Here is a 27,255-nt window from a genome sequence, read left to right as displayed (position 1 = left end):
GTGTCTGTCTGGCTGAGCATCTTTCAGGGCTCAGCTCAAATGTCACTGAAATGACACTTATACCCAGATCATGCCCCCCCCCCCCTTGGTGCCCCTAAGGACCTTTGCTGGCCCTTCTGTAGCTGTCACATGGTCACATGGCTATTTATGTCTGGATCTGTCTCTTCCCCTGGACTGTGAAGGCCCTGAGGCCTCTGAGATGTCTGGCTAATCACACTATTTCCAGTATCTAGTCCAGGTTCCACCCAAAGTTGGTGACTGAATATTGAATGAACCAGTGTCCAGGTCCCACTGGCAAGGGCCAAGCTGCCCCTCACTGCACCCCAGGCCCTGGGAGGAGGGGCTGACCGAGTAGGGCCATGTCTCACCATAGCCATACTTCGGGCCTGTCCCTCTCTCACCATTTGTACCTACGACTCTCCTTCAGATCCTGATCTTGTCCACCTTTCAATGGTCATTCCAGAAGCATTCCTGAGAGAAAACCAGAAGGCAGGAGAGCCAGGCGAAGAGCAAGGACATAGGCCCAAATCCGTGCTCCGCCACTTAGCAGCTGGGTGCTCTTGAACAAGTCGCACAAATTCTCTGTGCCTCAGTTTCCCTCCCCATCCAAGGGGATGAATGGCACTGCTGTGAGAGGAGCGACAGGGTGGAGGCGATGTGTGCTCAGGATGTGCGAGCTGGGGGTGGCTGCAGCTTCTGCAGGCAGGGCCTGCTGGTCCTGCCACCACATCAGAAGCCTGGGGATGCCGGGCCACAGCAGAAAGTAGGGCAGAGTGGCCTCCTGGTTCACACCTGCAGCAGCCTCCCCGGCCCCTCCCATCTTGGTAGGAAATGGGTTGGAGGCAGGACCCGCGCCGGGATTCCTCATTTCCTCTCTAGTCTTTGGGGACAAACACTTTCAGTTTCGTTTAATCATAAAGCTTCTTAATTAGTTTTTTTTTTCTTTTTTTGAATTCTTAGTAGCTAAGCTGTCCCTGCCAGAGGGGGTGAAAATGCTGCTTCCCGCAGGGCCTGGGGCTTCCTGGGCCTGGGACCAGCTGGTCTGGCTCAGGCTATAGGACACCTGGCTCCTTTAAGGTGCTCGAAGGCCCAGCGAGGGGTAGAGCAGCTCCCCTGGCATCAGCCTCGGCTCAGGCCATCCAAGAGCACTGCTTGAGCACCTACTGTGTGCCAGGCTGGGGAAATAGCAGAGATTAAGGCAAACTCTCCACCCTGGAGGAACAGGCCCTGGGAAGAGATCCATTCACTTATTCATTCAACCAATAGTATCAAGCATATCTTTGGAGCTGGGCAGGGAGCTGGGGAGACAGTGAACGGGGCAGATGTGGCCCCTGGCCTCTCTGAACACACTGCCTAGAGCAAGGGACAAGCAAGGACACAAGCAATCATAAACCAGCTGGGGGAGGCTGGCTACAGGTTTGCAGCCCCGTGGGACTCACCAGAGTGGGGCTGAGCTGGCAGTGAAGAGAGGGAGGGTGGGGCTGGGCTTCAGAAGGTAGAGGTCCCGCCAGGGCCAGAACTGCTTCTGTCTTTTCCTCTCAGCCTTGGGGGAGAGCCTTCCTACCCATTTCTAGCTCCTTACCCACAACCAAAGCACTTCCTGTAGTCATTCACACTTTAGTCTGAATGCGACCCCAATGACAACTTTCTCAGGGGCCCTTGCAGCCTCTGTGGCTGTTTCGTGCCTCAGGACACAGGTAGGAAAAGTCTCCAGTCACAGAGAGAGTTTCCTGGACCTCTGCTGTTGAGCAGCTCTGTCCACATCCGGGCCCCTACTCCGAGCAGGCCGCATGTTCAAAGGAACGGACTTCACCTAGCTCACAGGTGTAGCTCTTGCCCACCGTGCAGCAGGCAGGGCAGACGGGAGGAAGGGAAACTGCCCTCTGCTAGGGCCAGGAGCCATGCTAGGCACTGAACCTGCCTTTTCTTCTTAGCCTGTGAAGCCCCCAGTTAAGACAGGCTATCTCCTTTCGACTTGGCGTAGGAGGAAACTGATGCTCAGAGAGGTAAGATGTCTGCCCAAGGTCACATGGCTGGTTCTGGATGGAGCTGGGATCCAAACCTAAGGCTTCTCACTCCCTGTCCAATGCTCTTCTACAACTCCAGCGCCTTCCAACCCCGGTCCCCAAGTCCTAGGGAGCCCTGAGGGGGTAACGGGGGTCTGATTTAAAAGTGCAAAGAGAAATCACTCTCTCCCCATACAAATGGCATCCAGAAAAATGAAAACAAGTGTTTTAGCTGGAATCGGAGCTCTACTCCCAGCATGGACAGAAGCTCTCTTGAGCGGTTTTACATCTTGGCTTCGGAATGGGTGAAGCTTTTCAGGAAACCAATTCTTCAGAACCTCAGGCCCACTGAAGTCAAGAGGAAGGAGGGTCTTGGTGAGAAAAGGGCCATGACCACTGGCTTCCACTGGGATTGCTGGCCCAGTGCCCCAGACCAGAAAAGCACAACTCCCACAGCTGAGGATGACCAGAGTCAGAATTGAGCCAGGCAGCCCAACTTCGAGGCCAGTGCTCTCTCTGTGTCCAGTCTCGTGGGATGGTAGAACCCCAGGGCCCAGGGAGGTGGGGGTGGGGAGTGCACTCCGGCGCACACGGGTACCTTCTCATAGTACTGTAGCTCGTAGTCCAGGATGACACCGTTGGGCTGGTCAGGCTGGGACCACGACAGGGTGATGCTGTCCACGGTGCGGCTCACCTGATGCATGATGGACACGGCTGATGGAGCTGGAACAGAGGTCAGAGGTCAGGGGTCAGGGGCCGCTGGAGAGGGTGCAGCCTCTGGTCCCACTTTCGAGGTGCCCAGGCAGAGAGAGTGGAGGATCAGAGAGGGGTCGGCATCTGGCTGAGGCCACACAGCCTGCTTAGGGGGCTGATGGGGGCCAGAGGGACTTGGGGAGGACCGTGCCTGCTGCTTTCATGAAACACCTGCAGATTTCAGATCCAGACCATGCTGGCCATCCCAGGGGAGCTCAAGCCACACCAGGTGACAGACAGATGCCCTGGGCCCTTCTCTGGCCTGGCCCAAAGCAGCTGCATGAAAGGTGTTCATCCTCTCTTGGAGCTTACAGCCTGCTGGACTAGGGAACTCAGAGAACCAACACACGATGATGGGGCTCCGGGAGAGGGGAGCAGAGAGGGTGGGAGATTCCCTCCTTCCTTCTGCAAACGTACACCGAGTACCTACTACGTGCCAGGGATCTAGCACTGAATAAAAATGACAGCCAAAAATAAACTTATAAAAATAAACCCATAGCTCCTATGGAAAACAGTTTGGCAGCTCCTTCAAGAGTTAAACATAGAATTACCACATGACCCAGCCTTGGCACTCCTAATTTTATATCCCCAAGAACTGAAAACAGGTACTCAAACAAATAAGTCATACATGAATGTTGATAGCAGCACTGTTCGCAATAGCCAAACGGTGGGAACAGCTGAGGCATTCATCCACGGATGAATGGGTACACAAATTATGGTATACACATACCAAAGACTCTTATTTAGCCATAAAAGTAAACCAAGTACTGACATACGCTCCACTGTAGATGAATTTCAAAAACACTCAGAGCGGAAGATAGACACGGAGCTCATACATTTGATGAGTCCTTTTGTATGAGATACTCAGAATAGGTTAAATCCACAGACAGCAAGCAGTTGGCAGTTGCCAGGGCTGAGGATAGGGAGGAACGGAGAATGTTCTGGGCCTAGATAGAGGAGATGGTTGCCCAGCACTGCGAATGCACTAGATGCCACTGAATCGTACACATTAAACTGGTTAATCCTACGTGAATTCTACCTTGGCAAAACCCCTCCCTCCGTCCCTTCGTCCCTCCCCCTCGTGCTGTTAGCACCATCATGGAGGTTAAAGGAAGGGGACAGGGAGTCAGGGGCGGCCTGTTTCGTGCTAGGAGGACTCTTAGAAATAATGTAGTCCTGTCCCTTCCTTTTACTGACGTGGAGGCTGAGGTCCAGGGAGGGCATGTGAGCTGCCGAAGTTTGCACGATGAGTTCATGACACATGGCCTTTTTCTGGATTCTTCAGCTTGTATTTCACCCGATCCTGTGTTTCTGGCCTCCTTTTCAAGTGGAACAAACCCGTGCAAGGCACCTACTACGTGTCACCCACAGCCCGGGGGCCTTCGCACCTGTTTCCTGAGCTGACCGTTGGGGAGGGGGGCAGTATGGGCCCCACCGACGGATTAAGACACTAAAGCTCAGAGGAGCAAGGGGCTTCCTGAGATCACATAGCCCCCACATCCTCAGTGGGGGAGCTGGGATTTGAACCCAGGTCTGAGGGGGCAGGGCTTGTCCCTTGCATTGGCTGGGGCAGGGGTAGACTCCTGACGTGGTCCCTCCCCATGGTGTGACTGCAGTGAGCCCCCTTGCCTCTCTGGCCCGAGGTGTTCATGGTCTCAGGAGCCGCTGAGGACTCAGCAGGGAGAAGGGAGCACCTCTTGCAGTCTCTCGTGGCTCCCGGGCAAGTTTGTGACAAGCAGGTGCCCTGTCTCGGCCCACACAGGGGTATCTGCAGGTCGAGACGGACCCTATTCCTCCTCATCCAAATCTGGCTTCCCAGGTGTGGATGTGAGTGTGGAGCAGGGGTGGGTAGGGGCCCATCGGGACTTGAAGTCTGGCAATGACTCACCTCTTCCCTGCTCTGTTTCTGTCCCTTCAGCTCAGGGTGGAGGGAACGTTATGTTGCTTAGAAGACCCAGGCTCTGCTTCCTGGTCTGGGGCTCACTGACTGTGTGACTTTGGACAAGCCGTCTCCCACCTCTGGACCCGGTTTCATCCTCTGCACCATAGACAGAATGCAAAATCCTTGAGGTCTTGCGGCTCCAATGCTCCCTGCTTGTCCCTCCTGGGCAGCCTTCAGCTTGGAGCTGGATCAGCCCAGAGGCCAGCATGAATCTGAGCAGGTCCAGCTTCCCTCTATCACCCCAAATACCCAGATACCCGAGATAGGGTGGCAGCCCCAGCAAGAAGGACTTGGACCTTGGTCCCGGTGTCCCTGACAAGCCTCTGTTTCTTCTGCACCCAAAGGAGCGCTGTCTGGTTCCCGGCTTGGCTCCTGGCCCTGCTTCTTGGGAAGATCAGGCCCTGCTCCCCGCAGTTCCCTCCTCCAACAGGGGGACTCTGTCTTCCTTACTGCCTCCCAGAGAATCAAGAGACCCCAAGAGCAAAGGGGCCCCACTAACCATTGTTTATTGAGCACCTACTACATGCTGGGCACTGAGCTATTTCCTGGACATGCATTAATTAACCCATTTAATTCCCACTACATCCTTGAAAGCAGACCTTCTTCAGCCCATTTTGCAGATGGGAAAGCTGAGCATCAAGGAAAGTGTCTTGTCTGAGGCTATAGAGAAAGTCAGTGGCAGCATAAAAAATACATTCTCACCAGAAGCCTGGGGATGGGAAGTGACATTTCTCGGACTCCATGAAGTCACCGGAAGGACTTTCAGGGTTGTGCATACATGTTTAGCAGTAACAGTGAGAAAGCCACGAACCTAACACTGACTGAGCATTTCCTCGGCACTGTCTGGGCTCTTTACACCTATTAACATGGGTGTCACAGAGAATTCTCACAATGGCTCCATTCGCTGGGGGCTCCTAACATCATCAGTTTATACATGGGGAAACTGAGGCTTGGAGCCGTTCAGTAGCCTGCTCAAGGGTTGTGCAGCCAGGTGGTGCAGGGCCAGACTTGAACCCGGTCGCTCAGGCTCTTCACAAGCATCGTGCCCGCCTCCGGGGAAATGCCCCCCCGGGATCAGTGAGTGAGGTTAACTAGAGCCCAGAGGAGGGGCTGTCCGAAAGCTCTGTGACTCAGTTTCCTCATCTGTGAAATGAGCCTGAGGGTAACGTCTCCCGAGGGCTGTTGGGGGGAGCAGATGTGGGAACTCGTGTCCATTGTTCAGTGGGGCATCTGCTGGGTGCTCAGCGTCGGAAGCGTTTGCCTGTGTCACTGGGTCCTCACCACTGTGCCCTGAGCAGCTGGCCTGTGTCACCTCCTTCGGTCCTCTCAACAGCAATGCAGGATGGGGGTTAATAGCCACAATTTTCAGAGGAGGGGACTAGGCTCAGAGAAGCATGGTGACTTCCCCAAGATCACACAGCTCGTGAGGTGCTGAGCTGGGCCTAGAGCCAAGTTATCTGGCCCCAGCCAGCTCCCAGCTGGCCCTCAGGACAGTCCCTGCTGCTGTCCCCTCATGCTGTGACCCCGTCTCCAGCCCAGACCTGTCTCTTCCTCCAGAGATGAGCACTCGGTTTTTCCAGATTGCCGGAGGCCCCGGGTCCTCTGTGAGCCCAGGCTGTCCACCCCCAACCCCCAACTGTGTCCAAAGTGGACCCTTCCCTGGCAAGGCTGATATGAGCATGAACGGAGAAATACATATAAAAACTTGACCATGGTACCTGGCACCATCGGGAGGGAGATCTTACTAAAAACATTTCAGGGGGTGCCTGGTTGTCTTAATCTGTGGAGGGTGTGACTCTCGATCTCGGGCTCGTTTGAGTCCCACACTGGGCAGAGAATTTACTTAGAAAAAAAAAAAAAAGAAAATTTCGATGGGGGAGGGGCACCTGCGTGGTTCACTTGGTTGAGTGTCTGACTCTTGGTTTCAGCTCAGGTCATGATCTCAGGGTCGTGGGATCGAGCCCACTTCCAGTGCCCTGCTCAGCGGGGCATCTGCTTGAGATTCTCTCTCTCCCCCTCTCAAATAAATAAATAAATCTTTTTTAAAAGGAACATTTCACTTTTACGAAGATGGCGCCCAAAGCTAAGAAGGAAGCTCCTGCCCCTCCCAAAGCCGAAGCCAAAGCAAAGGCTTTGAAAGCCAAGAAAGCGGTGCTGAAAGGCGTCCACAGTCACAAAAAAAAGATCCGCACATCACCTCCGTTCCCACGACCCAAGACTCTGCGTCTCCGAAGGTAGCCCAAATACCCTCGAAAGAGCGCCCCCAGGAGAAACAAGCTTGACCACTATGCCATCACCAAGTTCCCCCTGACTACTGAGTCAGCCGTGAAGAAAAGAGAAGACAACAACACACTTGTGTTCATTGTGGATGTCAAGGCCAACAAACACCAGATCAAACAGGCTGTGAAGAAGCTCTCCGACACTGATGTAGCCAAGGCCAACACCTGAATCAGGCCTGATGGAGAGAAGAAGGCATACGTTCGGCTGGCCCCTGACTATGATGCTTTGGATGTTGCCAACAAAATTGGGATCATCTAAACGGACCCCAGCTAGCTAAATCTAAATACAGTTTTTTCATGATAAAATAAATAAAAAAACAAAAATAAAAAGGAACATTTCGAGAGTGTAGAATGGTGCCGGGGCTGTGGGCTGGGGGAAAGGGGGAGATGCTGGTCTAAGGGTACAAACTTCCAGCTGTAAGAAGAGTCAGTTCGGGGAGCTAACCGACAGCAAGGTGACTGTAGGAAACAATACCGCACTGTGTAATTGTAAGTTATTAAGAGAGTAGATCTTAAATGTTAGAACCACACACCAAAAAACGGCCATTACGTGGAAGGAGGGAGGTGTGAACTAACTATTCTGCTGTAATCATTTTACAAAATACACATTTATTCAGACATCCCATCGTATACCTTACACTTTCATGTTATTTGTCAATAGTATCTCAATAAGGCTGGAAAAAGTATTTCAGTTCACAGAGTGGCTGTGAGGCCAGCATGACCATGACGTTCTGGGGCTCAAGAGAGGAACCTCTTAGGTCCCTGCCTTCCAGGGGCTCAGGCTCTAACGGAAGAAAGCCTATTTGTTTCACACAATGATTGGCTCTCCAGGCTGGAGGTGCCGGGTCCGAGCTCCCGGGTCCAAGCCCCCGGGTCAGGACTCAGCCAAAGTGATCCAGGCCTAAGAAGGGGCCACGCCATTCCCTTCACTTCTTTCCCTGTGAAGAAAAGTGGCAGAACGTGTTCCTAATGATTAGTGCACTTTGCAAACTTGAGAGGGCCTAGGGAGATAACCTTTGTTAAAACTCACTTTGCTGGGCTCAGCAGCCCCGAACCCCAAGATTCTTATTCAGTAAGGCTGGGCCTGAGGATCTGTAGTTCTAATAAGCTCCTGAGGGATGCTGACATTGCTGGTGTGTGGACCACACTTTGAGGAGTAATGAATGGATCCAGGACCAGAGAAGGAAGGTGACTCGTCCAAGGTCCCACAGCAGCTAGGGGCTGACTCTTAGAGCCTACACCAGCTGAATCTTGGGCAAGTATATTTTCTACCCCCCCACACTGTTTCTCACAGCCCGGCTCCTGTAGAGACTGGCCCTCTCATCTGCCCAGGCAGAACTTCTAGAGCCTGTGGTAGGATATAAGAAGTTGTAGGGGAGGTGCCAGGCTGAGGCTGCCCAGGAGCCTGCCCTGTCCTGAAGGCCCTGGGGAGCCACAGAAGGACTGCCGTAGGCAAACTCCTCCTCAGATAAAAACTTGTCATCTTGACAGCATCTGTGTGCCCCAGGATGCCCTGCAGAAAAACAAAACAAAGGCCAACCCCTAACACCTACTTATTCACTCTGTGCCAGGCGCTTTTCCAGACGCTTTACATACTGAACTCCTTTGACACTCATATGGACCCCATGAGGCGGGTATTATTATTATACCCATTTTACAGATGAGGAAATGGAGGCACGGAAGTGATGTAGCTTGCCAGTGTTACACAGTTAGTAGGCAGTGGAGCTGGGATTTGAACCCCGGCCCACTCAAGTCCAGCGCATCCTTCCCTCTGTTGGCTGCAGCTGGTATAGGCTGAGCAGGGAGGTCTGGAAACCAGTGGACATCCGAGGGCCTCTGAGGACACTCTGGTCCAGCTCCCATACTGTTGCTGCAAACGCATTCCGCCCGGCTCCCGCTGACTCACCTCACTCACCGCCACCCAGTCCGCCTCGGCTCCAGGAGCTCAGCTGTTGGTGGGGGCAGGACCCACACAGCCATGGGGGTCTGGGCTCGGTGGGCTTAGCTGGCAGGCTTGGGTTACAGGCAGCTCACCCGGGCTCTGATCCCATAAGCCCCGTCACCCTGGGCGTGGCAAGGAGGCGGCATTTGCTGGGAAGATGATCAAGGCGGGCCCGTGGGGGCCAAGCAGGGCTGGCCTTTCTCCTGGAATCCGGGGGGATTAATGCAGGAGAAAAGGGAACAGCTGGATGTTCTCCATCCCTCTGCCATCCACCGCCCACCCTGGGGTATCATGTTTCCCTGCAAGTTGGTCTGCAGGGAATTCTGGTATTTTCAATTACCAGCCGGGCACGCCGGCAGGGGGCTGGGGTCAGCGGTGCCCCGTGACCCCTGCAAGGAGATGGAACCCCAGGGAGCAAGTACAAAAGAGGCTTGTGGCCGAGAGGGGAAGGGGAGGCCGGCTTGGCTGGAGCAGGTGGTCAGGGGCCCTGCTCTGCCCCCAGCGAGCCCAGAGAGAGTGTCCAGTCCCTTCATTAGCCAAGACTTGGGGAAGTAGCCTTCCGGATGTGCCTCCGTTTCCCCCTCTGGGCATGAAGGGCTTGAATGAGGAGGGACTAGGACGAGGGACGAGGAGACATTGACGGGCAGGAAGACAGGAGGCCCGTGATCCTGGCCGCCTCTAGAGGGTGGGGGTTAGGGCTCTGCTCAGCTTCGTCTCCCGGAGCTCCAAGGCAGGAAGGAGACCGCCGAGAGTACTCGGCCTTTACCCTTTCACCAGTCAGAAGACCCCAGGAGCTTGCAGGAGGAGGGAGAAGTCGCTGGGTGTTGGCAGTGTGAGTCCCCCACCTCAAGGCGCAGTCTCAGATCCTGCTGCCTCTGTGACAGTGTCACTGCTGTCGACAGCCCGCCGTGACTTCCCACCGCCCCCTGAATAACACCCAGACGCTCCACATGGCCTCTGGGCCCACCTGCTTGCCACCCAACACCTCCGCACGTGCCCTTCCTCTCCTAAGCACTGTCCCCACTGGCCATCCTTCTGTTCCCAATCACACCAAGGTCATCATTCTCTGCTCAAGGCCTTGGCCCCACGGTCTTTCTGCCCAGATGCCCCTTCCCCACCAGATCTCCATGGCCCCCTCGGAGAGCCCTCCCCGACCACCCACCCCCTCCCATCACCTGCTGTCCCACAGCGGCTTTCTTGGCTTTGCAGTGTCAACAGCGACCTGAACTCTCTTGTTCAATCCCTTATCCCTGGTGCCTGACACAGTGTGGCAGCGTGTGGCTCAGAGTAAGCACTTATCCATAGTACTGGAGGAAGGAAGGAGAGAAAGAAGGGCAGGTTCTCTCCTTTTCTAGCACCTTCGGGAACCTGGCTGAGTCACTGACCTTGGGGGCTGGAGCGTGGAGCAGCGGCTTCAGGCAGGGCAGTTTGTGTGATGGGCACTAACCTTTCACTCTCCCTCAACCCTGAGCCCCACCGGTGATGTGACCTGCTGCGGAGGCCTGGAGCCTCTCGCCGACCCGCCGGCCCACGACACGATGCAATCCTGCATCCCAACTGCGCGTGAATGCTCCAGGATCTACAACACGAGCACTTCGCCCGCGACAAGACTCCTGACATTTCCGGTTGGTAACAGGGTCGCTGTTTTGACTGTTAGCAATGCAGTAAACTCCTGACGATCCAGCTGCAATTCTGATCCAGCTGTAACCTGATCCTAACTGTCACAACAGAAGTTCCACAAATAAAATGCTTCCAGAAAATGGGCTTTGTTTCTTTCTGATTGGACCAAACATTTGTGCTGCTTGGGTGGAAAAAAAGGAAAAGCTGAGAACTGGTTTCACGGTGGCACTTTGCTACGAAGAAAAGGAGTTCTGTGGCCAAGAAAGGTAGAGAAACACAGAGTGTTCTAGAACCCTGCTTGTGAGACCCACCCGATACCCTCCTTTGTTCAAGGCTCTGAGAAGTCCTGCAAGGGAGAGACCCAGTTAACCTGGCAGCTAAGGTCTCATTTGGCTGCGGAAACCCTTTTTCACATAATAGCTATTAATGTCTTTTGGAAGTAGGAAGTTGTGGAACAAAAATTTTTTTTGTGGGAAAAAACCCTAAAGCAAGAGAAGTCAGGTCTAGGAGATACTGTCTTTTTCCTTGAACCCGAGAAAAGTTCCTGTCTTGGGTGGCTGTTCATCTGCTCATTCATTCATCCCTTGATTTGGCTTAGATTGAACCGCACCTTCCAGAGGCTGTGCAAGCAGATGGAGTGAGGTTAATCACGCCCGTTTCACAGACGAGGAAAGTGAGAGTCAGGTCAAGTCTCCTGCCTGAGGTACCTCAGCTCATGGGCGGGATTGGGACCCAGGTCTGTCTGATTCTATAGCCCGAGTTGTTCATACTCCCTGGTTACTTGGCCTGAACCCTGTGTATGATCAGAGCAGGTTAAGGTCAGGCTCTGGGCTTGGTACTACAGATACATCCAATGGCCCACCTGCCCGTGGGATGCTGGATGGCCTTGATCTTACCTGTGGCTGTTGGATGGGACCCAGTCCTACCCCAGCACCTGGACTAGCAAGATGGTAAGAACCTGAGCTTCAGATCAGGTAGCCCAGGCAACATATCTCACCCTTCAGTGCCTCAGCTTCTCCTGTATAGAACAGGGACAGGGCATGGATGTTGGAAGTTTAAATGAAAACCTGCAGGTCAAATGCTTAGCATAGGCTTCAGTCCAGAGTCAGGGCTGGGGGATGTCTGCCATATGGAGCTGTCTGGGCTGCTCAGAATCTTTTGAATCTCTCTCTCTCTTTTTTTTTTTTCATTTTACTTATTTATCTTAAGTGATCTCTGCATCCAATGTGGGGCTCGAACTCACGACCCTGAGATCAAGAGTCACACTCTGACTGAGCCAGCCAGGCATCCCTGGGCACTCAGACCCATAAGCAGTACTGTGAGTAGCTGAGTGGTGGTGGTGCTGGTGCTGGTGGAAGGAGAAGACACAGGATCCAGGGTTCAGATCCCAGCTCTCTTATGCCCTGGCGACCGTGTGACCGCGGGCCAGTCACTTTCCTCTCTCAGCCTTTTTTTCTCACCTGTCACATGGGATGTGGCAGACATGACTTTCTGCCTGCCCACATACCCATTCTTTCCCACATTTACAAAATCTTGGTTCTTAGCTGGGCACATTAGGCCCAATAAAAGACTATATTTTCCCCAAACTCTCTGGTAGCTACAAGTGGCCATGTGACAAGAGGACTGCCAATGAGATATAAAGGTAACGTAATATGTGGGATTTCCAGGAAGTCTCTCTTAAAGGGAAGGAACTTCTCACGCTCCTTCTTCCATTCTGCTGCCCGGGACATGGATGTGATAGCTGGAGCTCTCCTAGCCATTTTGGTCCATAAGGACCAGAAGCTGTGTACAGGGGAGCCTGGATCCCTGATGATTCCACGGAGGTACCCAAACTCCCACCTTCTGACATCCTTGACATAGAAGAAAAACAAGCTTCCATTTTGTCTAAGCCACTACGGTAGACTGATTGAATTATTAATCACTCCCTTGTACCTTCACTCTTTGCCCTATAACTTGTGTCATCCTGCCCCCCAGCTCTGGGCTGAGCCACGTGATTGGCCTTGGCCAATGGGATACTGGCAAACATGATCTGAGCGGAGGCTGGACAAGCCCTTGTGCACGTCTGCTGGCTGTCTGGTTCCCCGTGGTTGCCACAAGAACACGCCTAGGCTGACCTAGAGATTTGCAGAACCAAGTTGTTGCCCTAGTGGTCCCAGCCAGGCCCGTTCTGACCATCCGACAGCAGCCAACCCCAAATATGCAACAAAGCCCTGAAAATATCCAAAGATCTGCTGAGTGACCCAGAGTCGATGGGAGCGCAAACCTATGAATGTATCCCCCCACCAGGACCCACCCGGCCGATCCAGAGACCATGTGATAAAAAAAATTCCTCTTGCTTTTCTGCTGTTGATGTTGTGGTTGATTGTCCAACAGCGTTACTGGGGCAGCTGCTATCTGTTATCTTTCTTCCAGTTCTATGCAGCCAAACTCAATCTTAACTGAGACTCGAGGCTGGATCAAAGAGGCTGGTGCGTGTGGAGGGCTTGGCCTGGGGACGAAAGTGCCCTCTTCCTCTCTCTTCATTTCTCCCAGCCTGGGTCTCACCGGGGGCTCTCTTGGCCGATATCCCCTTCTGATCCTCTTGGCCTCCAGGGAGAGGAGTAGGTGAGTACACGCTCCTGCGAGCTCTACAGACTGAGCCGCTATATACCTGCCCCCCAGGAGGGCGGGAGGATCAGAGGCGAATGAGCTGGCAGAAGGGGCTTTGGAAAGTTGAAAGTCTTTCCATGGAAAAGCCATGTGGAGTGGAGTCCTGGACGGGGGGCTGCGATGCCTGCCCAGGGCTTTGGAGACTGGCTCTGCCACGACCTGTGTCATTTCGGACAGCCACTTAGGAACCTCTCTGGGCCTCTGTTTACCTCTTTATGAAAAAGAGAGGTTTGAACTCCAGGGCCCCTGACCATGCTAACGTGCTTTAGTTTGGCTTATGTTACCTTCTACAACAGGCAGACTAATGCCCCCCTTGAGATGTCCACATTCTGATCCCAGAATCTGTGAATATGGGACCTTACACAGCAAAAGGGCTTCGCAGATGTGATTAAGGTTATGGTTCTCGAGATGGGGAGATTTTCCTGGATTATCAAGGTAGACCCAGTATAATCTGCTGAGTCCTTAAAGGAGGAGAAGCTTTCCTAGCCCAGAGTCAGAGACCCAGAGGACTGGAGCGTAGAGAGGGCTTGAACTCCATTGTAGCTTCTGAGATTCAGGAGCCAGGGGCAAGGACTGGAAAGAGGGCCCCGTGGGCCAATGGCAGTGGCCAGTTGGCAAGGACAGGGGCACTTCACTCCTACCATCCCGTGGCCCCGAGCTCTGCTAACACCTGAACAAGCAAGGAAACGGATCCTCCCTTAGAGCTGTCAGAAAGGAACACCACCTGCCCACAGCATGATTTGGGCTGGGGAGATCCAGACGAGTCTCCCGCCCTACAGAGCCGGGAGGCAGGAACCGAGGCTCGTGCTAAGTTGCTAAGTCTGCAGCATTTGGTTACAGCAGCAAGAGGAAATGAAGACACCTGGTTTCTCTTGAGGCCTGGATGCCGCGTCTCACCCACGAACTACGTGCTGGGTGCTCTGTCTCCGTTGTCGCTGATCCCGCCTCCCTCCGGCACAGCGGGAAGGACAGATCGGTGCCCCGAGGCTGGGAGAAGCAGAGCCTCCCATGCAGCCTGGTCACATAGCAAAGAGGCCCGTGCTGGAAGAGAAGGCTGAGCCCAGCACAGGTGATGCCTTTTTTGCCCACACGCCCCATGAGGACAGGACGACAGGGGACCTTCCTAACTAGTCGATCTCTTATTCAGCACAGGTGATGCCAAAGACTGCCTTTGCCAGCGGGGGCTGTGGCTCGCGCAGGCCCCGTTCACAGCCTCCCTCACCTCTGCAGAAGGCGTGTCTGGCCAGCACGGGGCCCCAAGAATGTGGTGCTAGAACTATTCCACCAGTGCCTGCCTGGTGCCCGGGGACAAGTCACTTAACTCTCGATGCCTCATTTTCCTTCCCCGTGAGACAGGATAATAGGGCCCACCCCATAGCATCGTCGTGAAGGCTCATCGTCAAGGACCGGGGATGTTGTCTGGCACGTAGGAAACACCTGCTACTTGGGGGCCATTGTCATGATTTGGGGGAATACAGAATGATCGCCTTTCTGACCGCCTGCGTGTACCAGGCAGCCCGGGAGGCACCTTGAGACCTGAGCCCAAAGCCTCCCAGCAGTCCCGTGAGGAGGGGTGGGGACGCTCGCGAGGAGAGGCATTCAGACGTGGGCTAAGTGACTTGTCGAAGGCTGTGTGCCAGTGAGCAGCCAGGCTTGAGTCAAAGCCAGGTTTATTTGCCAGATTCCCAAACCCAGACCCTCCCCGGCCCTGCTGGAACTGGGCAGAGGTGCGGCTGCCCCGAGCTTGCTCTGGGTGAGACCGTGTCTGCTGCAGCCCTGGAGGCCGGCCAAGAGGACTGGGCGCGGCCCGGAGGACAAGCCCCACGTTACTCAAATGCCGCACGTGCCCACCCCACCAACCCCGGTCTGTGTGGCTGTCTCTGTTTTGTGATTTCGATCTCGGCTTAAATGCTACCACCTCGGAGAGGAGGGCATTTCTTCTGGAGCCCATTCTGAGGCTTGCCTCCTCCCTCCCAACCCCTGTGTTGTTTGGTTGGTTTGTGTCAAGGACCAGAGACTCTGGACAGCAGACTGAATCCTGGGTCTGCCCCTTCCCAGCGAGTGAGCCCGGGCACGTGCTTGACCCCTCCCCACGCCCGTTTCCTCCTCTGTCAAGTGGGGATGTGCGGCCCAGCCTGGCATCCTTTCTCCAGGGGCCCCTGAGAGGACGCAGGAATACGGGGTGGAAAGGCGTCCTGGAACGGCGGAGTGTGGTTCGGAGGTGGCCTGATGGCTTTATGATGTCAGAAGACAGCTCTGGCCCCGGTGAGTGCCAAGGGAGTGTGAGCAAGGCCCAGTCACTTGCCCAAAAGGAATACTTTTTCCTTTTAAGGCAATGAGCTAGATATTTATATATTGCATTTTAGGGTCTGATTAAAACCGACCACTGAATGCATCTGTCTGGAAATCAAGTCCCCAGCTTTGCTTTCCAGCCTGTGGTACCTCTCTACACCCCACCTCACTCCACGCTTCTCTGAGCCCTTCTGCAAATGTTCACTGAGCATTTGCTGTGGTGCGCCCCTGGCCAGGTGCCGGGAAAACCGTGGTAAGTAAGGAAAAGCAGACCCATTGTGTACCACCACATGCCGATGGCGGGGGAGACAGACGGGAAGGACAGGATCAAAGACATAAGGCTAAAATCCCAACCAGGGAGGCTTGAGGGCCATGGTGTGTGTGGGGGGTGATCAGGTGAAGAAGGTCAGTAACGATGAGCTAAGGTCTGAAAAAATGGTGCAGAGAAAAGCAATCCAGCTAGAGGGACCATGTGTGAAGGCACCTTGTGCTCAGGAAGTACAGAAAGAGCTCGCCCTCCAGCCTGCCTCCTGCACTTCCCTCCCCTGGGACACCTTTCTCTCTGCACGATTCCATCTCTGTCTCTTACAAGCGTCTCCATTCTCCAGAGTCAAACTCAAATACTTCTTCTTCCAGGAAGCCTTCCAAGATTTGCCATTCTCCCATTCTCCAGGAAGTAAGGATCTCTTCTGCTTGTGATCTCTCTCCCCTCCCTTCTACCTCCTTGGGCCCTCATTTATGCCACAGCATTGTAGATGCTGTGTTGTGTCTCATCTTCCCAATGAGGGCATAAAGTGTCAAGGGCAAGATCCGCCTCTTCTCCAGTGTAGACTTACAGTCCCATAGTGCTGGGTTTAAATCCCAGTTGAGAACACTTAGTGGTGACTCTACCTCTCTGGGCCTCTGTTTCCTCATCTGGTAAAGGGTGAGGGCATGGTGAGGTTGCATGGTCCCCAGCTGGGCTCTGACCATCTGAGAAAGAGTTAGCTTATCTAGAGGCTTGAAACAAAGAGGAGGGAGAAAGGGTATTTATGACCCAGAAAGCCTCAGGGCTTTGAGGGCATACACAGGCTTAGATCCGAGTTTCCAAAATCTGTCCAATAGTAAGAAACACTTGGGCCCCTCATTAAACATGCAGATGCCCAGGGCCCACTCCTGGAATTCGGATTCCATAGGTCTGGGGCGGGGTCCAGGAACCTATGTTCTGGAGAAGCTCTCACAGGGTTCTGATGCACAGTGTGGTGGAAAAATTGAGGCCCCGAGGGAGGCAGTGCTTTCCATGAGTGTGATGGGTTGGATCACTTTTCTCGGTTCCGCCTCTTGGAACAGGATTATGTACCGACACCCCTTGCCAAGTCACTCTGCAGGGTTCATTTGCTGTGTGTGACTGCGCCACAGGCATTAGAGAGAAGTGTTTGTGTGTCATGGCTTGGCGCAGTTGCTGGCGCTCCCAACATTCACCATGACAGAAACCAGCCTGGGTGGCGGCGGGTCCAAGGGGAATGGGAGACATGTGGAACAGACTGAAGCCAACCCACATTCTGGAGTCCTGCCCAGCTCAGCGAGCCCTGCTGCAGATTAGCTAAACCTTAGCTGCCCCACAGATGAGTGAGTGAGAAAATAAATATTTATTGTTGTAAACTACTAAGGTTTGGGGTGGTTTTGTTATGCAGCATCATCGTAGTGATAACTGACTGATACACTGAATTCCCACAGCAAATGAATGGCAAAGTTGGAATTCAAACCCAGATCTGAATCCAGTGCTTGTTTTTGTTGCTTCTGTCTTTCAATCCGGAGGCTTCCCCCACACCCCATACTTTTCTTTCTGGAAGCCCCTCACTTCCACTCTGCCTCATCTTTATTCTCTGGGAATATCCAGCTCTAGAAAGGAAGGGTCCAGCTTGTCAAGCAGCCCAGATTCTACCCCGTGCTGCTAATAAGCTGAGGCTTCTTGAGTAAACAGTTCTACCCCCAGGACTTCTACATGGGTGCAGAAGAGGTCCCTAGAGCCAGAGAAAGAACTCCCACCTCCCCCTTTCCCCGAGAGCCTGGGAGAGGACTTGGAAGCCTAGGCTTCCCTACCTCAGGGCCCTGGCAAGCTGGAGAGCCTCCCAGCTGAGGCTTCGTAATCTGTTAGGTGTCTTTGCCAACAGCTGTTGGCTTCGGAGGGTTCTCTCGCATTGCCTGCCTTGAGTCAACTCCTTCTGGACCTCACTCTGAGCGGAGGCTTAAACGCACCCACGACCCTGCAGGAACAGCAGGCACACGCTCACAACTATGTCCTCTCCACCACAGCAATACCGCAAACACTCGGGAACAAAACCACACTCCTTCTCATACACAAACACATGGACAGGCAGGGCCACGTTCAGACACACAAATTCATGCTCCAACACATCCCGTTCCAAGCCCCTCGGCTTCAGACACACCCATGCTCTTGAATGCATTTATAAATAAGAAGCCACATGGCCACAGAACATGCGATCCCAATCATAAACACATGGTCACCCAAACACATAGAGTGACACACCCACACATTCTTACGAATGAGCTCACTCACACGTACCATCAGACCCACAGTCTCACCTCAAGGTTCCTTGAACATATGCTGGATTGCACCCAAGCATTGGAATCTGGTAGACCTGGTTAATTCCTGTCCCTTACCCTTCCTGCTTTGTGACTCAACTTTTCTGAGCATCATCTGTAAAATGGGGACATGGATGCCTCCTACTCAAGGAGGCCAGGGGTATGCAATGAGATCACGTATAGATAGCACCCCTCAACCAGGTGTAGCTGGTTGGCCCCTCTCTTTCCATGTCCTTGTTCCCGTGCTTTCTCACTCTCAAAAGACATTTCTTTCTACTACTCCCATAAACATTTCATTGGTCCTTTAAACTTCAGGCCAAATCCTGCTTCCTCCAGGAAGCCTTCCTAGACTTCTGTCTCTGAATCCCCTGAGCACTTATGGTATGGGCCCCACTTGACATCTGAAAGACGAGGTGGGTAGCCCACTCACCCTCTCTCCTGGAGTCTGGCCTCCCTTGGCTCTTCCTTGGACAGGGTCCAGACCATGCCCACAGCAGGGGCTTGCCAAGGGTTGTTGAGTGAATAACTGAGGGGCACACTCCACAGGTACCATGAGGTCCTCGAAAATCTCGTGGCCCTTGGTTGGGGATGAGCCTGGGAAGTGTCACAGGAGACCCAGGGGATGGTGGCCTCGCTGGACAGAAGGGGTCAGAAGCCTAAGAGGTGTGACTGAAGAGGGATGACAGTAGTAGTGAGACTGCGATGTTTGGCAACTTTATTTGCCATGAAGGAAGCAGGCAGAAGATGGAGGGCAGTGTAACGTACCAGAAAGGACGAGGAAAGATGAGCTGAGGGAGAAAAACTTGTTGGAGCGGGACTGGGTTGGGCGGAAGGCTCCCAGAAGGCGTCTATGGAAACTGCTGGATATCTACTGACCATCTCCCCACCGCCACCTGGAGAGGACCACATGGCCCAGTCTCCTTTGTGGCCTGGCAAGGTCACATGACCAGGTTCTTTCCAGGGGACCATGCACAGAAGGGATGGGTTCCACTCCTGCTTCCCTGGGCCCTCTCTCTCCCACCTTCCTGCAGACAGACACACCTGGTGCCTCAGGGTGGCTGACGCCAACGGAAGAACCTGGGTCCCCGCGTCTCCAAGTGGATCCGACCTGCCCACAGGCCTGGACTGCTCACCCCTGTCAGAGGGAGCCTTCAACAGCGCATGTTCGCCAAATAACAGCAATTGCTATGACCGCACGTCAAGGCAGGGGTAACGCGTCCTCTCCCAGGCGAGCGCAGCCTCGGAGCAGCAGGAGCCACTCCACAGAGGGGACGGAGGCCCTGACCGGGGCCGGCAGGGTACCCGTTCAGGTTCACGGCCCTGCTCCCCCTTAGCGGGCATCTGAAGCGCTTACCTGCCTGGTTGGTGGTGATGTTCACGGAGGCGAACTGAGGTGAGAAGGGGCTCTGGTCGGTGACGCCGTTCACGGCCTGGATCTCGAAGGTGTACTGCGTGTGCGCCAGCAAGTCGCTGATGTAGATGCGCGGCTCGGTCAGGCCCAGCTGGCGCGGCGCGTACTGCACGTTGTCCCCACAGCGCGTGCAGGCACCGCGGCCCGAGCCACAGCTCTTGCAGATGATGTTGTAGACCAGGTCCTCGCGGCCCCCTGAGTCGCGGGGCGGGGTCCACTCCAGCATGAGGGAGGTCTCGTTGACACTGGAGATCACCGCCTGGGGCGCGGAGGGAATGGCTGCGGGTGGGGAGAGGTGTTGGTCAGTGGGGGCTAAGGAGGTCCATTCCCAGGAGACGGCTCTCTGCCCCCTGCCCTGGCTTTAGCCCAGGGCCCCCAAGGTTTCCATCAAATCCCTTCTCCCCTCCGTCCCCCTGTGGGATGCTTCTAGAATATAACTCTCATCATGCTGCACATCTGCTTAACACTCTCCCCCTGGCCTCCAGCCTCCTTGGTGTCTGTTACAAGGGCTGGTCTTCATGTGTTGGGGGGCATACCCACCCGAGATCTCTTTCCCCTTCTTTCCTTTAACAGAACCCAATTTTATTCAGGGTGGCAAGATGTCCAGCTAGAAGGCTAATTTCCTAGCCTCCTGTGAGGAAGGGCTGGCCACTGACACACTGTAGAAGTTGTCGGTCAGGACTTTTTCTTAAAAGGAGACTGTTATAAAATGTTCCTTTGTCCCTTTCCTTCTTCCTCTTTCTAGAAGGTATGTGATGGCCGGAGCTTCAGCAGCAATGTTGGACTATGCAGCAACCCCAAAGCGTAGGAACCTCACACGGAGGACGGCAGCCCAGAAAGAGCGAGCCAGATCCCAGAGAACTCCGTGGATTTGCCACAATCTCCAGGACTGCCTATCTTTGGGGTTCTGCTATGTGAGAGAATAAAGTCCTATGGTTTAAGTCACTGGGGTCGGCTCTCTGGAGCTTGCAGCTGAATTCTGCTCCTGTCTGTACAGGGGTGGTAAGATCGCCCTCCCCGTCACTCCTTTCTTAGAGAACCTTGGCCTGAGATTCAGGCGGCCGCTGCCAGGTTAGAACACTGGGCAGCCTTTTCTGTCACAGACACCACCTGTGTTGGTTCTCCTTCTGCCAAGCCTCCCACTCACCGTCCCTTTGTGAATCGAGACCTTGACTTCATGCTCCACGCAACTGGCAGGAGGAGGGACGGAGCCAGATGCCAGCTCCACGGTCGCTGTGCGTTGGCAGCACGAGGACCCCAGGATGGTCCCTTTCCAACCAGTTTTTCATTTCCCCTCCCGCCAGGTGCCTGGCTGCTCCCCGAGCAGCAGAGGCTGGCTGGAGCCAGGCCGCCGCTGGCCCACCCCCTGCTCCGAGCTTTCCGTAGCGGGGCTCGGGACGCAGGGGGCCCTCGCACACTCCCGGGACCCCGAGCGTACTTGTACACGGCATGTCGAGGGGGTCCAGGTCGGCTCGGTAGTAGCCGTTCCGGCACACACAGTTGGTCGCCCCCTCCGAGGTGGTCCGGCTGTTGATGGGACAGTGCGTGCAGGCCTCGTCCCCCTGGTTGGCTTTGAAGGTTCCAGATGGGCAACCTGGGAGAAAAGACAAGGAGAGTCTGGGGAATCCAGATGAGGAGTCGGGGGCCACAAGGCATGGGGAGACCGTGTGGTCTCTCCGAGGGGTTGCACGGCATCACGGAGGGGCCATGCAGCTGCTGGGAATTCCCATCTCCTAAGGCTCTTGAGGGTCTCCAGGCTCCAACAGGGCAGTCCTATCTGTGCCCAGAAGGTTCCAGGCTGCCTGGTTTCTTGTCTCTGAAGCTGTCTATGGCTTCATCAGAGGCCACTAACAATCCCTCTTCCCCTTTCCCAGGCTGGCTGTGACACTGCTTCTAAGGTCATTCCTGACTTATTCTGAAGACCCTGAAGAAGTCTGGGGCAGGAACCAGGGCCCAGTCTTGCTCACTGATGGCTGACTGAGTCCTGATTCTTGTAACTAGATCCCCAGCGTCCAGAGGATCGTGATGATTACGTTAGAAAAGTCCTAGCACAGCGCAGGCCACATAGAAACATGATGGAGTACAGCAGAAAAGAACACTCTTTGGAAGTAGACCTGGGTTGGAGCTCCAGCTTGGCCTTGGGCTAGCTGTGGGGCCATAGACAGGCCGGCTAAACCATGCTTAGAATCAGTTTCCTTATTTGTAAAATTATGATCCTAAGACCCATTTCTGAAGGCCACTGGGGGAATTTGGTCCCGTGTGTAAGGCACATGGCAAGAGGTCTGGCACAGTATAGGGTGCCCAGTGAAGAGTGGCTGTTATTACAGAAGGGGTTGGAGCAATTTATTCCACCAAAGGGAGCCTGCAGTACCAGGGACAGCCTGCGGAGGGAAGTGTTTGCACTTGATGGGGCATTGGGCAATCTGGGCTGTTCCAGGGGCTTTGGCCTTCTTCCCTGCTCTGGCAGGGTGCTCAGGATGTGGGTTCAGGCCCTGAAGCTCAGGGCTTAGGTTCTACAAACAATGGCCAGACCTGTGTGCAAATCCACACTACCCTAGCCCTGGGCTGGGCATCAGGAGACCCGGGGTCCAGGCCCTGCACTTTTCCTGGCCTCTGTTTCTTTTGCTTCCTGGGGTTCATCATCCCAGCACTGCTGTGGAGCCTGGGGAGGGGAGATCACATAAGGGGTAAGTGAGAAGGCAGACAGGGAAGAGCTTTGCAACAGGCAAGTTCCTCGTAGGGGTCGAAGGCGGCTCAAGAAAGTACAGGCCAGGGGCGCTTGCCTGGATCATATTCCAGGCCTGTGTCACCTCTGGCAAGCGACACCATCCCTCGGAGCGCCCATCTCCTCCCATGTAAATGGCGAACATCAATTTCCCTAAATCATTTTTCTAGGCCCGGTCTTTAAGCTTATCCTCCACGTTCAAATCAGCAAACGGCCCTCCCCTTGGCCCCTCTACCAGCTTCAGCCTCAGAGACCCCCACCCTCCTTGGTGCTTACATGACTCGAGGTCAGAAAGCTTTACTCCCCTGCCACAATTATTCATTCGGGGGGTCCCCTGGCCATGCTCGTGGCCCCCTCGGGATGGGAAGCGTGTCTGATTCACAGTTCCTTCCCCTGTCCCCAGCGCAGAGCCTGGTCGGCACTCAGCACACATCTTGAAGCTGCTCGCTAACGTGGGAAGGGCTTGGGCTTTGGGGACCACGAGAGCAGAAAGGCAGTGAAGACTGCTGGTTAGTGCGCCAGCGGCTTGGCAGGTCCCAGCTCTGCCTGTGCCAGCGTGTGACCTCGGGCCAGTCGCGAGAGCTATTTCCTCATCTGCAAGATGGGGACAATAGTATTTATCTCCAGTTGTTGCGAGGATTATGTTGGTTAAATTTAGGCAAAAGTGCCTAGAACAGTTCCTGGCATTACTGAACTGTATCCGGTTCAAATACCAGGCTGCTGGGTGACCTCAGACAAGTAGTTCAACCTCTCTGGGCTGAAGTTTTCTCACTGGGCTGACAGCATCTAACCATAAAGTGGCCACGAGGAGTCCACGCGAGGGATGGTGTCTGGCATGGGGTGGGGAGAGGCTACAGTCATAATCTCAGGGCTTTCTGGATAAAACAAGTACTCAGTACCTACACCCTGGACATTTCCCCCCGGGACACTAGGAAACACCCTGGTGCCTTTAGTTTACCCACGTTTTGGAGGCGGCTTCCAGAACGCGGCAGCCAACTTGACAAAGACACTAGCTGATGCCCCCTTCCCAGACCCCGTGGGGATCTCGGATCCAGCTCCAGTCCCGTCCTTAAGGAACTAGCGGCAAGAGCAGGGTCAGGACTAACCACCCAGGCTCTCAGGATGCCAAGGAGGATGGCGACGAGCCCTCTGGGGGCTTATTAAGCCTTCCACTGCTCAGATGGGGAAACCAGGGCTCCAGAGTGTAAATATGAAACCGCCAACACTTACTGAGTTTGTATGAAATCCTGGCACCTTTCTAAGGACTTGACCCCTAGTGACCCACCTAGTCCTTACCCAGCCCTGTGACGGAGGGAAGGTTATTGTTCCCCTTTTCAGACGGGGGGCGTAAAGGCACAGAGATGGAAGTCATTTGCTAGGATATGAGCTTACAGTGGCTCCGTCTCGGGTGGTCTGACCCTCGAGGCTTCCCTAACCACCACACTACATGGCCCTGTGCAACCTGCGTTCTTGTCAATGGTCCATGAGTGCTGAGATGATCTCTGTGCACAGATAATCTCTGTGCCTCAGTTGGTTCACCTGTAGGATGGGGGTACAGGGCTCCTGTGGGGATCTAGGATCATCCTAATAGACGCCAAAAGGTTTTGGTTCTAAGATCAGGAGCCCCCTGGCTCCCTCTCAGGGAAAGCCTGCCCAGCTTAGCTCATTTCTTCCATTTGCTGGCAATTCCCTGGGCCCGGCTAGTGGGTGGCTGTCTACTCTGCCCTCTGTGCCGTGCCAGCCCCTCCATCTGGGCCTCCTTCCTGGCTGTCCTCTCCTGTCACCATGTCTTGGCCCCATCTCAGACTCCTCAGGCTACCTCCTCCAGAAGCCTTCCCTCATTAGATGTGCTGCTGGCCACCCTCCACCCTCTCCCTGGGCATCTATGTTTTCTCGATCTATCGAGATCAAGATTTCGAGATTTGCTCCCCCAAAACCAATCTTTCATCGGGGAAGATGAGATCATTCTCCACCCAGTCACCAGGAACCCCGGATACCTCCTCCCTACCCTCCCCCCCGGCTGCCAATGACCAGGTCTTCCCCCCCTTCCCCTAGCTGTACCCCATTCTGGCTCTTCCCCACCGCGGTTCTACGCCTGTGGGCATCCAGAAAGCTCTTCCTACGGACTCCTTAGCCTTGCGTGACCACCTCGCCTCCTCCTACCCATCCCCCCCGCCCCAGCCAGCTTTCTAAAGCACACACCTTTCTGTGTCACTAAAAAACCCACAATGGCACACAATGGAATATTATTCGGCCATAAAAAGGAATAAAGTAGGGCTACGTGCCACAACATGGATGAACCTCGACGACATTGTGCTTATGAAAGAAGCCAGACACAAAAGGCTACACAGTGTGTGCTTCCATTTATAGAACAGTGTCCAGCAGAGCCGTCGATACAGACAGGAGCAGGTTAGTGATTGCCAAGGACCGGGGAGAGCAGAGAATGGGGGGGTGACAGCTAATGGGTAACAGGGTTTCTTTTTGAGGTGATGAACGTGTTCTAAAATTGTGGTCATGGTTGCAATTCTGGGCATACACTAAAAATCACTGAACTGTACAACTTAAATAGCTGAATTCTATAGAACGTGAACGATGTCACAATACAACAGCTGTTTTAAAAAAATCTGCAACAGCGCTCCAAACGCCTCAAGATCTCCAGAACCCCAGCGCGGGCGCCTGCCCCTCTCCCAGTGCCCACCACGCCCAGCCTCATCTCTGCTGCTCCACACTGTCAACTACGTATGGTCCCTGCCCAGGTCCAGCTCCTCTGTCCGTCCTGTCCTCACTCCTGTTGTCATCAAACTCCTACGACACTTTAAGACTTGGTGCAGGTACCACCTCCTCCAGGAAGCCTTCCCTAAGCCACCATCCAGGTGCCTATTTTAATTACTTACTCGTGAATCTGTAAGTGCCTGGCTGTACGTTCAGTTCCCAGCAGGATGCCGGGTACCCGGTGGGTGAGGAGCTGGAAGAGTGTCCAGGTCACCACCTTGTGCGACATTTGAGGAAACAGAGGCCAGAGAGGACCAGACACACATGGCTCTTTGGCAGCAGAGGCCGATTCTGATCCCAGGTATCCCGTGTGATTGTGGGGTGTGAGGGGCCTCCGCTTTGGCTGGCCACCTCTTCGCCCCCAGAACAGTCTGGAGCAGCTGCCTGCTCTCAGCACCCAGTGCCCCAGGGACCACGCTGCTCTGATTTTTCAGCTGGGAGGGCATCCAGTCCTGCCAACGGCTGGGTTTCAGGCACAGAACAGGGAAGTGAACAGAACTAGCAGCTGTCCCTCTGGCAGGTGCCTTCCCTGAGCCTCGGACCCCACCTCTGGAAAAGGGGCTGATGACACTTCCAAGATGTGGGTGCGGCCAGGGTCTCTGTGTGGGTCTCCCTGCCCCACTTGACCTCCCCACCAATCCCCCATGGTTTCCGGGGAGCTGTGATTAGAATGAATCAGACTCACCACACTCCACTTATTTTACACTCATCTGGGGCTCTTCACTGCCCTGAGAACTACCCCACACGAGGCCTGGCCCACGAGGCCTGCCAGACTGGCTCTGTGGTCTTCCTGTCGCCACTGGACATTCCCTTCGCTCAAATGTGCTCCAGCCCCTGGTGGGCAAGAGCGCTGTCCCTGCTTCCATGGCTGGTCTTCTTCTATTAGGCCCCCGGTTAAATGTCACCTCCTAGAGAGGCCCTCCCTGACCACCCTGGTCAGAGGGATTCTCTCACGACTCGGTCTCAGCCTCTGTTTCCTTTGTTGCCCCTTGTCACAAGCTGTAATTATCTTAGAAAGGAGCTTATCAATGTGCGTGCTATCTTTCCCCTTCCCGTAGAAGTGCCTTCAAAGGGGAAGAGGAACCAGGCTGGTGTGGCTCTCACTGGTTCCCTCACTCCTGGCAGATTGATGGGACCATAGTAGGTGCTCAATACACACACTCATTGGATGAACGAATATGCCCCCTTATAGGTGTCCTAAGAAAATGTGTGGCCAGTGATTGCCATGTCATGTCACTGGCCATGACCATGACCATGTCAGTTTCATCAGGCTGCAGAGCTGCTCAGATCCAGTTACCTCTCGTCCTCACTCCCCACAGGTCATCCCAGGAGACTGCCTACTATGGTGACAACACATCTTACTTTTCAGACTGGAAGTCCCGTGTCCCAGAAATGGCCTCAGTCTCTAGTAAGCCTCTGGTACATGTCTCTGGCCCTATCTGTCACCTTTCACCAGTTCACGGTTCCCTAGATGCCCTGGCCACACGTGCGCGCGTGCGCACACACACACACACACACACACACACAGACACACACACACACACAGGTCCCTTTGCCTGAATGCCCTTCTCCCCATCAAGCCGCCCCCTGGGATGGGGTCTGACGTGGATGCCTCGGGGAGGCCCGCCTCCACCAGCTACAGCAGACGCCTCCGAACTCCACTCAGTACCCTAGACACACACTCTGGGCAGCCTTGTGCTGGCCCACAGCTATCTACAGCGGGGATGGGGGGGGGGAGCCCTGATTTGTTCTGTTTGCCAATTTCTGTGGCATCAAGGCTCCCAGGGCAAATTTCAAGCTGCCCATCTGACCTAACTGACCACTGAGTTGGGAAGAGATGAGCCTAGTTGGCTCTTGTCAGCCAAGCTGGAGCCAACTGGCTTCATCCTACCATGGACCTAACCCTTCTGTGACTCATCTCTGTGCTGCCCACTGGTGGGGGAACCCTCCTGGGGGAGGGGGCTGGGTCTTTCATCCCCACTTCTCTAGCCCCTAGTGCAAGGTGTGGCACATCGTAGGTGCTCAGTCAGCTCGGTTTGCTAAATGAAGGCAGGTCTGTCTCCCCAAGTGGATAGTGAGGGACTCAAAGGCCGGGGCTGTGGGTCTGATCGGCTGATCTGCACACAGAACACACAGCAGGCACTATGTAAATGTCAGCTGTTATTATTCGTCAAGCTGGCAAGGACAATCCAAATTCCCAGGGGTCATGGGCCGAGCCCGGGCAGGTGACTTGCATGGATTCTCTCATGAAATCTATGTGACTATCCACCGAAGTGGT

At 54.5% G+C, this 27,255-nt stretch overlaps 1 protein-coding gene and 1 pseudogene across 3 annotated transcripts in view; one reads left to right on the top strand and one right to left on the bottom strand.

The window, feature by feature from the left end:
• EPHB2 (EPH receptor B2) overlaps positions 1-27,255 on the bottom strand; it is a 181,144-nt gene that overhangs the window by 22,025 nt on the left and 131,864 nt on the right. For all 3 annotated transcript variants that reach the window (XM_059376596.1, XM_059376597.1, XM_059376595.1), the window contains exons 4-6: positions 20,919-21,074; positions 19,424-19,759; positions 2,605-2,729 (exon numbers count right to left, since the gene is read on the bottom strand). In XM_059376596.1, coding sequence (XP_059232579.1) covers positions 2,605-2,729; positions 19,424-19,759; positions 20,919-21,074 — 617 coding nt within the window. The remainder of the gene's footprint in view (positions 1-2,604; positions 2,730-19,423; positions 19,760-20,918; positions 21,075-27,255) is intronic.
• LOC132001750 (large ribosomal subunit protein uL23-like) lies at positions 6,772-7,239 on the top strand (annotated as a pseudogene).

The sequence above is a fragment of the Mustela nigripes genome, chromosome 14 (genome assembly GCF_022355385.1).
Source record: "Mustela nigripes isolate SB6536 chromosome 14, MUSNIG.SB6536, whole genome shotgun sequence".
In the NCBI taxonomy this organism is placed as follows: domain Eukaryota; kingdom Metazoa; phylum Chordata; class Mammalia; order Carnivora; family Mustelidae; genus Mustela; species Mustela nigripes.
This window is presented reverse-complemented; position numbering and strand designations above follow the sequence as displayed.